General features: G+C 29.1%; 1 protein-coding gene across 1 annotated transcript; it reads left to right on the top strand.

Annotated features, from left to right (window-relative positions):
- The first annotated feature begins 10,575 nt into the window (after window positions 1-10,575).
- LOC100816394 (transcription factor bHLH30) lies at window positions 10,576-12,083 on the top strand. The gene is made up of 2 exons (XM_003518210.5): window positions 10,576-11,102; window positions 11,379-12,083. The coding sequence occupies exons 1-2, from the start codon at window positions 10,872-10,874 to the stop codon at window positions 11,910-11,912; spliced, it is 765 nt and encodes a 254-aa protein (XP_003518258.1). The 5' UTR covers window positions 10,576-10,871; the 3' UTR covers window positions 11,913-12,083.
- The last annotated feature ends 1,819 nt before the right edge of the window (window positions 12,084-13,902 follow it).

Here is a 13,902-nt window from a genome sequence, read left to right as displayed (position 1 = left end):
TCTTCACTTCTTTTGATATAGTTTTGTCTGTACTTAAGCTTATTTACCTTTTTCAGAGCACTTGTTTCATTGTAATCTGTTCTCAAGAAAATTATTTTTAGAGGATGCTTCAACCTGAGATTTAGGTTTGAAGAATCAGAAGCTTCAAGTTTAGAAATTATACATTAAGTTTGTGTGTGTCTCACTGATATGATGAACTTAGTTTGGGATTCAGTTTTGTAAAAGCAAGGCTTGGAGTGTTCTGTTAAACTAAGTTTGCAAACTTAAGTTTAACTTCAACTTTAAGTTTACAAATTTTAATCCAAATACCTATAGATAACATTTGTAATAAAAGAAATGAATAAATTTGCATCCCACAAGTAAAGATGAATGAGTTTAATTGAACAGGAAAACAAAATTGGGAAAAATGAACGGAAAACCCCCCTGATTTTAATTGAAACAAAATTCGTCACTTTTGTTGGGGGGGAAAATAATCTAACAAGTACATAGAGCAAATTCAGCCATATCTCAGGCCGCAACTACTCCAATCCGTGGCATATCCAAGTTATTTTATTATTTTTTTAAAAAAAATTATTAAGTACCAAGACATATCTAAAATATAACTTTACTTGGTACATTCCTGCAACAGATAAAGTTCACAAATGGAGTTTTTTTGTTTTGGTGAGATGACAAATGGAGTATTCGAACTGTGGTTACTGGATATTGATAAACGAACAAGTTAGGGGTGTTAATGGTCGAGTTGTTGTTTTCTTTCTTGTGTATAATACATGGGTCATTTGTACTGGGAGAGATACCTTCTTCTGTCTAGTTGGGGGGAGAAGGGGCAACGAGGGAAAAAAGCTTTTCCCCAAAGTCAGAAAGTTTGGGAGTGGAGGAGGGATGTGTCATTTGCTTGTTTGTTTTAGTTTTAATTATTTTAATATTAAATACTTTTTATACAACATAAAAAAATTACAAATTAAAAATTATTTTTTTATTAGGAAAAATCTCATGGTAAAAATATTTTTTTGTCAAATTGATTATTATTATTAGGATTAAACATGTTTTTAGTCGATCTCAGTTAATGTTTTTTCATTTTTTATTTTTGTAATTTTTTTTTCCATAATTTTAGACCTCGTAAGTTTTTGTATTTTTCTTAAATTTTAGTCTTTATAAGATATTTTATATCTTTAAGTTTGCGTTTTTTCAAATTTGATCAATATATAAGCGCAAACTTATAAATACTATAAATAAAAAAATTATAATATTAAAGAAATTCAAATTAAAAAAACACAAACTTAATGATTAAAAATGAATAAAATATTATCTATAGTAGATATAATGAACGTGAATGGTAGTAAATAGTATATTGCGTTATTTCTTATTTTACTTTGGTTTGTTAAATTTGAATAATTATTGAAATTTAAACAAATGAAATTTAATAATAATGAATTTAAGAATAAATTATTTAAGTTTTGATTTAGTTGGTTTGTTACAAAAATTATTAATGTAGTCCTTTTGGAGTCTGAACTCAAATATAAGCATAAAAATTATCTCTAGACTTAAATATAAGTAAATATAACTATTTTATCCTATTTAATAATATCATTTTTTAAAACACTCCTCATTTCATTTCAATTTTATTTTCAATGATTCTTTTTTTTTATAATATTAAATTCCAATGAAGAACAATTTGAAAATGACATTATTTTTTGCTTGAGACTAGTAAAATTAAACGATGTCAACTAAATTTTTTAATAGTGTGAAATTAATTATTTTTGGTTTGATTTTTTCTTCATGGAGAAAAGTGTGGCAAGGGGATGCAATGGTGAGTGCGACGGGGTGAAAGGATTTGGGGTGCTCAAGAAAATAAGGAATGCGGTGTTAGTGTTTTTTTGAGAAAGGTTGAGTGGGATAAAGGTAATGAAGGATAAAAACATCTGTTTAATGTGTAAATTATTTCTTAGGAGGTGCACCAAGCAAAAAATGGGATGCTCTAAGTAATTGCCTACAATGAATTATTAAATTCTTAGCCTGGACTAGATTGGGTCTATTTATTTGTGGGTACACCCATTGTTTTTTTTAATTCATTTCTTATTTTTAAATAGAGTTAAATAAGATTTTAGTCCTCCAAATATTAAATTATATTGGTTTTAGTCTTCTGAAAATAATTTCATTGCATTTGATATCTGAATTTTTCAAAATTTCCTTTTTAAGTAATTTATTTAACTTTTTTTTATTTTTTTGTTGTTAAATGTAAGTCACCTCCACCTCTTATAGATAATATGGCTGGAGCTCAAACTATTACAATTAATGCACTTGTTGATGTTTATTCCCAGTATCTAGTATCTGGTTCCATCGACAACAAAGACAATATATGAGTTTAGTTATATATATTTGTTTGGGAATAATAGAGATGCAATATGATTTTTTTTATATCCTTGAAAGGCATATTGAATGTTAATGCTAGAAACGAAAGTGCTAATGTTAGAACAACTAATAGCGTAAACTTTCAACAAAAAAAAAAAGGTTAAATAAAGGACTAAAAAGGAAAATTTTGAAATTTTCAGGAATCAAATGCACAAAGCAATATGGGCCAATATTTGGAGGAGCCAAATCATATTTAATCCTTTTAAATGTACTTAAATAGTTAAATATTTTTAAATTTAGCCTAAAAAAATGGACATGTTTTAATTTTGGTCCCTATAATTTTTTTCTTTGTTTTTTTATCTCACTAATATTTAAAATTATTGATTTTAATCCTTATAAAATGAGGAAATTTTGGTTTTAATCCCTGTAAAGGATGTTCTTTTATCCCAAGAATGTACTATCTCTAGCCGTAAATTCACTACACGAATATTTAACATATGAAATATAAATTTTAATCCTCCAAAATTTAAAATTATTATGTTTGATCTCTAAAGTTCAATTTAAGATTGATAAATAATACTTATTTCATGGATCTAAAAAATTTTTTTTTAAAAAAATAAATCAGATGATGACATCATATCACAAAACTAATAATTAAATATTATCTGAGATTGTCACTTCACCTTTCTTTCGTTAAATAAATAAGTTATTAACAAAATTATCATAATTGTAGAGACAAGAAAAAAACTTTTAGTATATAAGTTCATCATACGAAATATTGGTTAAGTTAAAAGTGAAATACATTTTAAAAAAGGTAATGTATAATTTTATTTTATTTTATATTTTTTAATTTTCCAATTCCAAGTTAATCAGACCCCGCATCATAGGTTAGCCCAGGCTAACAAAATTTTAAACTGGATCAATTACTAGCTTATTTAAATACCACATTAAACTTCATTTCGTTCAATGTGACACTCAAAAACATCCTCTAAATTAAAAGTACTAGTATTCTATTATGTCTTTATAATGTTGTGTTGGAAATGAAAGGGAGAAATCATATTAATGATAACCATCATAAATTTTGGCTTAGTTGGGCACCACTTGTGCTAAACTAATTAGGTGAGGATATCAATAAAATATCTTTTGCCTTAAAAAAATGATATTAACCATAAATGAATTTATTTCAAGGTAAGAGAACCAAATGTTTATGCACTAACATAATTTAATTGACATTATTTTTTAATTATAAATTTTTGTTTAGATTATTTTAAAAATTAATAAACTTATCATATATAATAAAATTATAATTATATAAGTATGTAAAACTTTTTAGACCGTTAATATATACTCCTTTTTTCCAAGAGAATCATAGAAAGATTAGAGTAGAGTGGAAAATATATCCGAATCTGAAAAGCTCTGGAGCTTTTTATCTTCCAGGTTTTTAGCAAAATTCCTTTATTCTTCTTTGATGATGGGATGTTAAAAAGGTTTAATAGACATATGTTATTAGTGTCATTTTTTACACAATTAAATAACTAAAAATAATTATTAACATGACTTTTAAAATATTTATTAATTTATTATAAAAACTAAAAAAAGTATCATACATATTTTATGATTAAATAATAGTTTAAAATATCTTTATATAATGTGAGTGTATGCATTATTTATTTTAAGAAAAAGAAAACAAAGCTTACGATAAAACTGTTACGATAGCCAAATATACATTCATGAATACTAGTGTTTAGATAGAAAATTATGAAGAGGAATAACTCTCAAACTTTTCTTACATCTAATTTAGTTTATAATTAATTATCAAAATAGAAATAAGACTGGTATGTTATCTACACAATACGTATATGGTGTACAATGAGTGACAGCCTCACAGGACTCAAGGTACGTATATTTCCCTGTTATCGGTTATGCCTTTTTTTCTACATCGTTCTTCAATTCCCCCCCTTTTTTTTTCCCAAAATTTTATTATCATGTTTTGTTTTGAGTGAATCCTTGCTCATGTAGCTTTTATCATTAGGGAAAGTGAGTACCTCATGTGTTTTCATTGTACAGTATATATCGTGTTCAAATTTTCTTTGTCTCACGCCCTTCCCTTAAAAATATATCCATGATCAAATATATAAAATATTAAAAATCTATTCCTTGAAGATTCTTATAATTTTTATAACCTTATAAGCTAAAAAAATTACATTGATGTTCTTGTGGTATTAAACTAAAAAAAATTACATTGACTAGCAGCTATATGGAAATCAAATCCTTTTTAAAATTATATTATATACCGTACCGGTAGTTTTAATTTCTTTTCAAATATGTACGTGTTCAATTCGCCACATAACGATTTGCACTTTAACCATTGTGATCCAATCCAAATCCAAAAATATATACATTACACAGGACACTGATGATAACACCATGATTAATTGCATTTTTAAGCCCATGATTATTACATTATTTTAATAGCTAGGACATGCACCTTTAATATGTACTTTTTATTTTCTTTTTAGTTCTGTTGAGTGTTGTTTGCTGACAATGAAATTTTTATTATTAGGTAACAAGTCATTGGTCCAATAGATCGAATTGAGTTTGATATCTTTAAATAAAATTTTAAAATTGAGAATATGATTAAGAGGGAAGGAAATTTTACTAAAAATAATTAATTTAATTTATTAACAAAAAACAATCATCAATAAAACTAATAAATATATATCTACGTAATGTTGTGGTAATCCAAATTTTTTATTAGGTTAGTGTTTTTCTTTTTGGCCTTCTATTTGTTTGTTGAAACATGACATGATAGAGTTGAGAGATAGCATAGCGACAATGGGGAGGCATGCAGCTTTTAAGGGACAAAAATCAGACCATCCGTAGGGTTTGGTACTGTGAGAAATTCCTTTGCCCTAACAGTCCACCCTAATTTGCTAGATCAGTCACACTTTTGTCTCACCTTTTTTCCCCCTTCTTCTTACTTGCATCTTTCTTCCCCCCCTTTTTTTTACCTTTATGAAATTTTGAAACCTGAATATTGGAATTTGCATTGGAAGCAAAAGCTTTCTTTGATCCAGGTCAGTGTTTCTGTAATCCGGTGCCATTGCATCATTGCGTGGCCATACAAAGAAAAGAACAAACTCTTTTTTTCGTCTAAAAATTAGTGTCATCTCATTAATTTTTTAATCATTAAATTAATTCTCAAAGTGTAAAACAGTTAATAATAATTAAATGGTCTAACTCAGTGTTGATTAAATACACTGTGTGAAAAGTGATAAATTCTTAGTATCCATTTTAATTCTCACCGATTAAAACAGTTAATAAATTATTATTATTATTATTATCTCTTCAATTTATGTATTAAATGCTTTAGATGTTTCAAGAGTTAAACTACTTTGCGGATTCTTCTCTTCATTTTTATATATCAAATACAAACCCCTCTTAAATTAAGAAATTTTACGCAACGACTTAAGATATCAAAGTGATTGCTAACTATAAAATACTTTGTGTGTTTGTGTGGGTAGTTAAGCAAGAAGGCCATCAAAATTATGGAAGAAATTTTCTTCCCCAAACCCACAAGGATCTAGCTACATCCGCACGCTTATTTTAAGACCTAAAGTTTTTGTTCTCCTTGGCTAAATTTTTAAAACCAAATTTTCTCACTAGTTACTATGAGACACGATTCTATATATATAATATCTATAATTGTAATTAATTTAAATACAACTTACTGTATGAGACAAGATCCAATATATATAATTTTTTTATTAATATATATATGTCACATTATAATTTTAATACATTTAAAAAATAACATAAAATAATCTAGAAATGTAACTAAATATATCCACAAACATGTAAACTTTTTTAAAACTTTTCTAGTCTCTCCCTACCCTTCCTGTATCATCAACCTCTACAAACAAGGAACAAAAGTTTGCTCTAATCAAAATCAATTTTACCTGAATCCCTTAATACATCATTGGCTTCTCCCTTCACCTTTTTGTTTTATTATTGCAAAGGGCATGTGGATCAATAGGTAGGGGCTCACCATAAGAAAGTTAAAAATGAGCAGTGCAACAAGCTAGAAGAGGGTGGGGTCGAATTAATAAGCATCATGCATTCGAGACAGATCGAATCGAATAGTGAGCCTGGGAGACATGCTCATTGCATCATGGAGATGTCAAAATCGTAGTATATATGAATCCAAACTACAACTGTTTGAAGGAGTAGGTAAAAAACAATATATACCAGAGAGAGAAAAAATGGAAATAATTATATGATAAATATTAATTAGTGCCTTTAGAACTTTGGTTAAAAAATTAAAATAAGAATAATTTTTATTAAAATACGTAAAATTATATTATTCGTGACTTTTTTTATTTTCTTATAATTTTTACATTAAATATTTTTTCTTTTAATTTCTTAACAAATATTATTAGAACAACTTTATACACACACATATATATATATATATATATATATATATATATATATATATATATATATATTTGTGGTCATGCACTTAGCATATATGATCATATTTAATTATCTGAGCATAGTTCAGCTGTATGATCTGCCTTCTGCCTTCTACTGGTTGGGTGATACCATCTAAAGTCTCATCTGCTCCTTGCAGCCGGAGCACTGACATAGGATGTTGATTTTTCCTCCTTCATTGTTATCCTTTGGTGGGGCCCACCCGACATATTCACATGCATAATGTTCAGATTTTTTATTATTTATTTTATTGTTACAAAAGTAACCTAGCTAAACTAAACTGCCACACTAGGAAGAAGGAAGGAAGGAAGGAAGGAATGTGGTAAACCAATAGCTAAACTAAACTGGGAAGAAAGAATATACATACATGTCAGTGAATAATGGAGTGACCAAATAATGTATCCGTCCAGCTTTATCTATTTATCTATCTGCTTCTCACCTAATTAGGGTACGAGGGAAGATATTAGTAAGAATATTTTAGATGCATATATTCCTTATTGACCTCTTGTAGAATAGAAGAAAAGTTTGTGTTGTTTACGATAGTTTAACGTGGGGTGAGATCAGAAGATCAATGATGTACCATCTGTTTTTCGAATATATATAAGATGCAAAGTGAATAAGTTAACAGCACTTCAATATATAACTCCGAAATTGTAGTAGTAAGTATTCTGTATATGTATATATAATTCACGAATATGCATTTGGACTATAATTAATTGGTCTAAATCTTCAAATATCTCTACGATTCTTGGGATCATGACAAGTGGCCACTGATAAACTTACTGTAATTTATAATAAACCCTTGGTCAAAATGCTGTTGGACAAATAAAACTAAATTAAACCAAAAGTTTGATTCAGTTGGAGTTGATAGATAGATATAGTTAGCTTTCTATAGTATGTTAATTAAGGCTTATTATTTCATAACTATGTGTGTGTGAAAATATTTTGTTGTGAATAGTTTTATAAATTTTTCTGTTATTTTCTTAAAGCATATATAGTGATATCCGTAATCTACCTAAAAATGAAGTTAAAGTGGGAACAAGAGAAAGATAAAAAAGATAGAGATATATAGAAAATTATAGATGCAATAAGTAATATAATAATATCATAAAATGCATGTAAATTAACCACTGTAAGATTATTTTAGATTAATTATAGATTTTGTGAGTTTAAATTTTGAGTACACAATTTATATTAAATATTTTGAAAAAAAGTTTTATCGTCCATAAATTATGATCTTATTTTGCTTGATTAAGAATTTTCTATTATGGTGGGAAATATTTATGATTTATACAAATTAAAAAAGTAATATAATATGAAAAAGTAAAAAAAAATGAGATAGAAAAGAAAATGAATAAATGATTATAATTTTTCTCTTTTATAAACATGGCGCTAGGTCATATATATGGGATTAATATAACATGTACATGAAATGATAAAGTGATGCTAGACATCGCAGAAATTCACAATTTATACTAAAACGTGGCTAAAAAAAAACTACTATCTCTGAGCCCCAAATGTGTACCATGAAAAAAAAAAATGCAAGCTAGCATGCATGCAATACATATATCCATGCATGTATGACTAGTGTAAACCCCCATTCACTTTTCATTGGTATTTTTCCTTTTAACCCCTCAACTCAAGGATAAACAAAAAGTAAAGAGTAACAATTAATTAACTGAATCGTTGTCTTGGCCAGAAGAGGGCATGTATGCAACTGAGTATATTCTACGAACAATACACATTGCTATATAGATTTGGGAAATGGTAATTAATACTATTAAGATACCATAGAGAGGCAAAAAAGTGGGTAGTGTGAAAGCGATACGTAGAGAAGACTGAGTATGCAAATACCCACTACTCTAATACAGATTATTACAGAACAAGCGATCCAAAAGAGGTTGTCGGCTTAGCACATCATCACAAGTTCACAAAACCTGTCCCGTTTTTGATTCCCTCAACAAAGTTGTCGGCGCCGGCTAGCTATTAAGTAACAGTTCCTTTTGCCCCTTTGAAAATGATTGCATTATTCCCCTTCTTTCCCTTTTTGCACCCAACACCACCACTATCTTCACTCCATAATTTTCCACATTTCACCCTCTCACTATCCCTTTCCCACCTCTTTTGCCAGCATTGGTAGTAATCAAGTCTTCTACTTCTTCTTATTCGCTAATCCTTTTATTCCCCATTTTATTAACTCCTCGTTGGAGATACATCATTCAATTGTGTGCCCCGATATATTGTATCATGAGGACTTTTCAGTTTTTTAGTATTATTCAATTCAATAACCGGTTTTTTTCTTAATTATATGAGCCATTAATAGTTTATGGAGTACTTTCTTTTTTAGATTCGGGGTCCTATTTTAATAACATAATATAATATGATAATGTTATAGAAAAATATAAAATTTTGTTTGAATGACTAGTTGTGGATCTAATTAATACTACTATATATATAAAGATTGGAGTGATTTTGAGAATAGAATTCATCTTGATTAAATTGTTTTATTAATGAGACACTAAATACTAAATAAACTTCAAAAATATATAATATAATTTAAAATACAGTACTATCATATTTCTTATCTCATGAGTCTTCAATTAGTAATGACATTAACTTTTGCGGGTATATAAGCCATGAATATCTTCTACGGCATATTTCCAAATATTTAATTCACTTGTATATTTAAGAGTGAAGTTTGATAAAGTTAGAACAATTCACACTAACTAACTGATTCACATACCTGTTTGATAATATCAATCTTTAAAATAAGAAAATCAGAAGTTAATTACAAAATTATATTAAAACTTAAAGTATTAACAATTTCATAAATATATAAGCTATATTGTTCATATAGAATCAACTTTTAAAATTATTTAAAATCGATTAATTTTTTAAAAAATCACTTTTTATTAATTCAATTTTGAATGTGTTAGTTCAATTGTAATATTTGTATTAAATTGATTCAATTCATACTTACTCTCACAATTCAAAAATAGGAAAAAGATTCAACTTTATTTTTTACCACATACATAAAATATCAATCACCTAGCACCAACAAATCTACAGTCAAATTAATTCCAAAAGGATAACATTACACCATTGAAAAAGCCACGACTTAAGATACTTCATTGTCTGCAAACAAACAAGAGAAAAAAAAATATGTATAAGTGATTTCTGAGCATGCAACTCTCTGTCTCTCATCGTAGATACATGTACAGGCACTAATTTATTCCCCGGTCTCTCAAAGGTCACTCTCATTTCCTCACACAATACTTCTCATTCCCATTCCTTCACTTCTTCCACCTCGGGCAACCCTCCCTTCTTCTTTAATTTCCATTTTATTTATTTCTTGATAGGTAAATAGCAAATTTTTTATGTGAGACATTAATAAATTAATGCTGATTAATAAAAAAAAATCAAATTTAATCTATAACTATATAAAAAATATGATAAATTAATCTTTTAAATAATTTAATAATAAATAAATTTTTAAATTTTACAATTTAATATAAAATTAATTTTCAAAAATATAATTTGTCATCAAATTACTCTATAAACATTATAATATAATAATAACATGATTTAACAAAAAAATTAATTAATAATATTATTTATACATTTAAAAATAAACTTTATATTTTACATCATTTAAGAATTAATTTATTATTACATCAGCATAGATTTGATCATTTATCTTTTATTTATGTATTGATTGATTGATTTTGCAACAAAATAGAAAAGTAGCAGCACCCTGCTCATTTGTTGGGATCCCATTCTTCCACAACAGTTCAAAGTTTGCTCTCTCATTCCTCACCCCTCCGCCTCCTCTCTCACGTACGCACACTGTTTTCACCTAAAAAGCTGCTACCCAATACTCCGTACACCGTATACCTAAACCGCCCCAACTACAACGGACACTAACAAATCATTATTATTACTGTTACTATTACATCACATTCTTCACACACTAATCCAAATCATCATTTTCCATATATATCGCCAGCAAGATACAAGAAGAAAGAAAGATGCTTCCGTTTCGGAGATTCTATGGGTTCGAGAGCTGGCTAGACCACGACGCTGGCCATGCTCAGAGTTCGCTGATCAAAAAGGCGGTGGAGTTGGACGGCGCCAGATCGAAAACGGAGCGGAAATCAACGGAAGCGTGCAAGAGTCACAGGGAAGCTGAGAGGAGACGCAGGCAGAGAATCAACTCTCACCTCTCCACCTTACGTACCCTCCTTCCTAACGCCGCCAAGGTTCTTCTTCTTGTTTTGTTGTGTGTACATAAAATTATATTGACAATTTTGTTAAAATACGGTTAATGCGGTCGTCTTACGCTTGTCAACAATTAAAAACCTTGATATACACTAAAAGAAAATTCTCATCTTGCTGAAAAGTATATTAGTTTAAATTTCTATAATGAAATAGTACTGAATTACTATTATAGAAGAATGATATGTGAATTGAATATGAGGTTATTTTGCATGGTTGGAGGGCAGGGTGGTAAATTCAAACTTTGTGTTGTTTTGCAGTCGGACAAGGCGTCGTTGCTGGGGGAAGTGGTGGAGCACGTGAAGCGGCTGAGGAAGCAAGCCGATGACGTGACGTGCGGGGACTCGTACTCCTCGCGCAGCGGCGAACCGGGTTCGGTCCGGTCGGAGGCATGGCCGTTTCCGGGGGAGTGCGACGAGGTGACGGTGAGTTACTGCGACGGCGAGGACGGGGAACCGAAGCGGGTGAAGGCGACGGTGTGCTGCGGGGACCGGACCGGTCTGAACCGGGACGTGTCCCAAGCGATCCGGTCGGTTCGGGCCAAAGCGGTTCGCGCGGAGATGATGACGGTTGGGGGAAGGACGAAGAGTGTTGTGGTGGTGGAGTGGGAAAAGGAAGAAGAGGAGGTTGGGGCGCTGGAACGGGCTTTGAAGGCTGTGGTGGAGAATCGGGCTTTGGTGGGCTTTGGAATGGGCCCAGTCATTCTGGGCCAGAAACGGGGTAGGGATTGCTGTGCTTCGCCTAGTAGTGAGGTTGACTCTGACTTCTTGCTGAGGAATGGGAGCTTTTGCTAATTCGTAATTAGTTTCTTTTTTTGGTAAAAGAAATAATTAGATGCTTAGTTAGCTTTCGGGTTGGTAATCTTGGAGATGCCTTTTTTTTATTTATATAGGCATGATGCTTTAGTTTATACCATAGTCTAAAATCTATAATTTATAGTAATATATAATTGTGGTAATTTTATTTGATCTCTATTTTTCTTTAGACTTCTTTGTTACTTAATTGGACACGATAACTAACTCTTCTCATGTTATAACTGAAGTTTTATCTCTCAATTGTACATTTACATTCTTATTTTTTTTATTTAACTTCTTCATTCTCTCCTTTATTTTATGTTTTATTATTTTTTGAAGAAAATGTAGAGAGACATTATGTGCCCCTTTTTCTCCTAGTACATCTATATAATAAGACTGTAACTAAAATAAAGGAAATACTCCCTATTAGTTTTCTTTTTTAAAAGAGTATTTTACCTTTTAATTAATTACTCTCTAAATTACTCATTATTTTACTCTTAAACTACAGTATACTATAAATTATTCACTACACTCACTATTCCTTTTGTAGACTCTCATGCCAAATAAACTAAATTAAATTATTAAAATAATTAAAGTTTAATAGTATTTCGGGGTCCGCAGTTAAAAAAAATAGTGTTTTAAAAATATGTGGACAGACAGACACAATGTTTCTGTCCTTCCAATATAATAACTTAATGAGGATATTTATAAATATATATAAAGGGAATAACATATTTTGGTATTCATATTTATTTTCCTATTTTATTTTTATAACTATCTTTTTAAACTTCTTTTTTATCACTATCACTTCTTTCTTCGACTAACTCACACCCCACTATTCATAAAAACTGCCCACTATTATTTTACTTTTTTTTTAATTTTTCAAAAATTGGAGAGACACGAGTGCCTCTTTTTTTCCGAGTTATTATAATGGGAATATCGCATTTGGTTTATAATTTTTTTTTATATTTTATCCTTATTTTTATTAAGTAATTATTTATGATGAAGTTAACTACTTACTCCCATTCCAAATTTAACTCCTCCCGTCCCCCCTTTTTATTTTAATTTTTTTTTCAGAAAATATATAGTGCCAATAACGTTCCGGTCCCTGTGTTTGGTTTGTGAGTTTTCTTCTGCTAACTCAAATTTCTTGGAAATGCATATAATGAAATAAGAAATTAAAAGTGAAGTTATATAGATATTGGCCTATTGAGTAGAAGAATGCTAGTAAACACTAATAAAAAATTATTGAAATCATAAACTATCATATTTAATAGGTCTATAGGCTTAATTGCTTACATAGGTCAACATGTTTAATACATTTTTTATTTATAAAAAAGATAAAAAAAAAATAGGAAAGCTTTGTTAGGCATTTTTATTTTTATTTTTTAAATGACCTAAAATCTAAGGTTTTTCTTAACTAACCAGACTTTTATAAAAATCTTACATAATTTATTTTCTAAAAGAATATTTGGGTGTAGTATAATTTGATTTACTATTACCCCACTTCTCTGAAAGTAATGTTTGGTTTAGAGGGATGAAACGATGAAAGTGATTGTAGCCGAAAAGAAATGAAAGTTGTAGGATATGAATGTTTGGTCTGGGTGAAAGGTAGGTGAAAGTTTTGAAATAAAGGTGGGTTCCATGGTGTTTTGTTTTCATCACAAAATGAAATAAAATGGGAGTGAAAGTAACCTGTATGCAACACTTATAGTACATGAAGAAAGAAGTTTCCATAATAGATATTTCTATCCTTTTTTATTCTTGTGGATTGTTATTGATAACATAATCAATTATGCTTATAGTATAATTAATTAGGTGATTACTAAACAATAATTTGTTTTTAGGTGACTTCCCATAAAGTTACATAACTAATTATGCAATTTACTTAATTGATTATATACATTAAATTTGTTAAAAGCTTAACAACTTAACCAAATTATTTCTTTTGTTAAGAAGAAACACACTTTTACGGTGAAAAAAGCTGTTG

The sequence above is a fragment of the Glycine max genome, chromosome 2, assembly GCF_000004515.6.
Source record: "Glycine max cultivar Williams 82 chromosome 2, Glycine_max_v4.0, whole genome shotgun sequence".
Taxonomy (NCBI): Eukaryota; Viridiplantae; Streptophyta; class Magnoliopsida; order Fabales; family Fabaceae; genus Glycine; species Glycine max.
This window is presented reverse-complemented; position numbering and strand designations above follow the sequence as displayed.

Bases quoted from the DNA above. Each gene is read 5' to 3' on its own strand.
- LOC100816394 (XM_003518210.5), top strand. From the start codon at position 10,872: ATGCTTCCGTTTCGGAGATTCTATGGGTTCGAGAGCTGGCTAGACCAC. The intron at 11,103-11,378 runs GTTCTTCTTCTT...GTTGTTTTGCAG, and splicing joins TCCTTCCTAACGCCGCCAAG to TCGGACAAGGCGTCGTTGCT.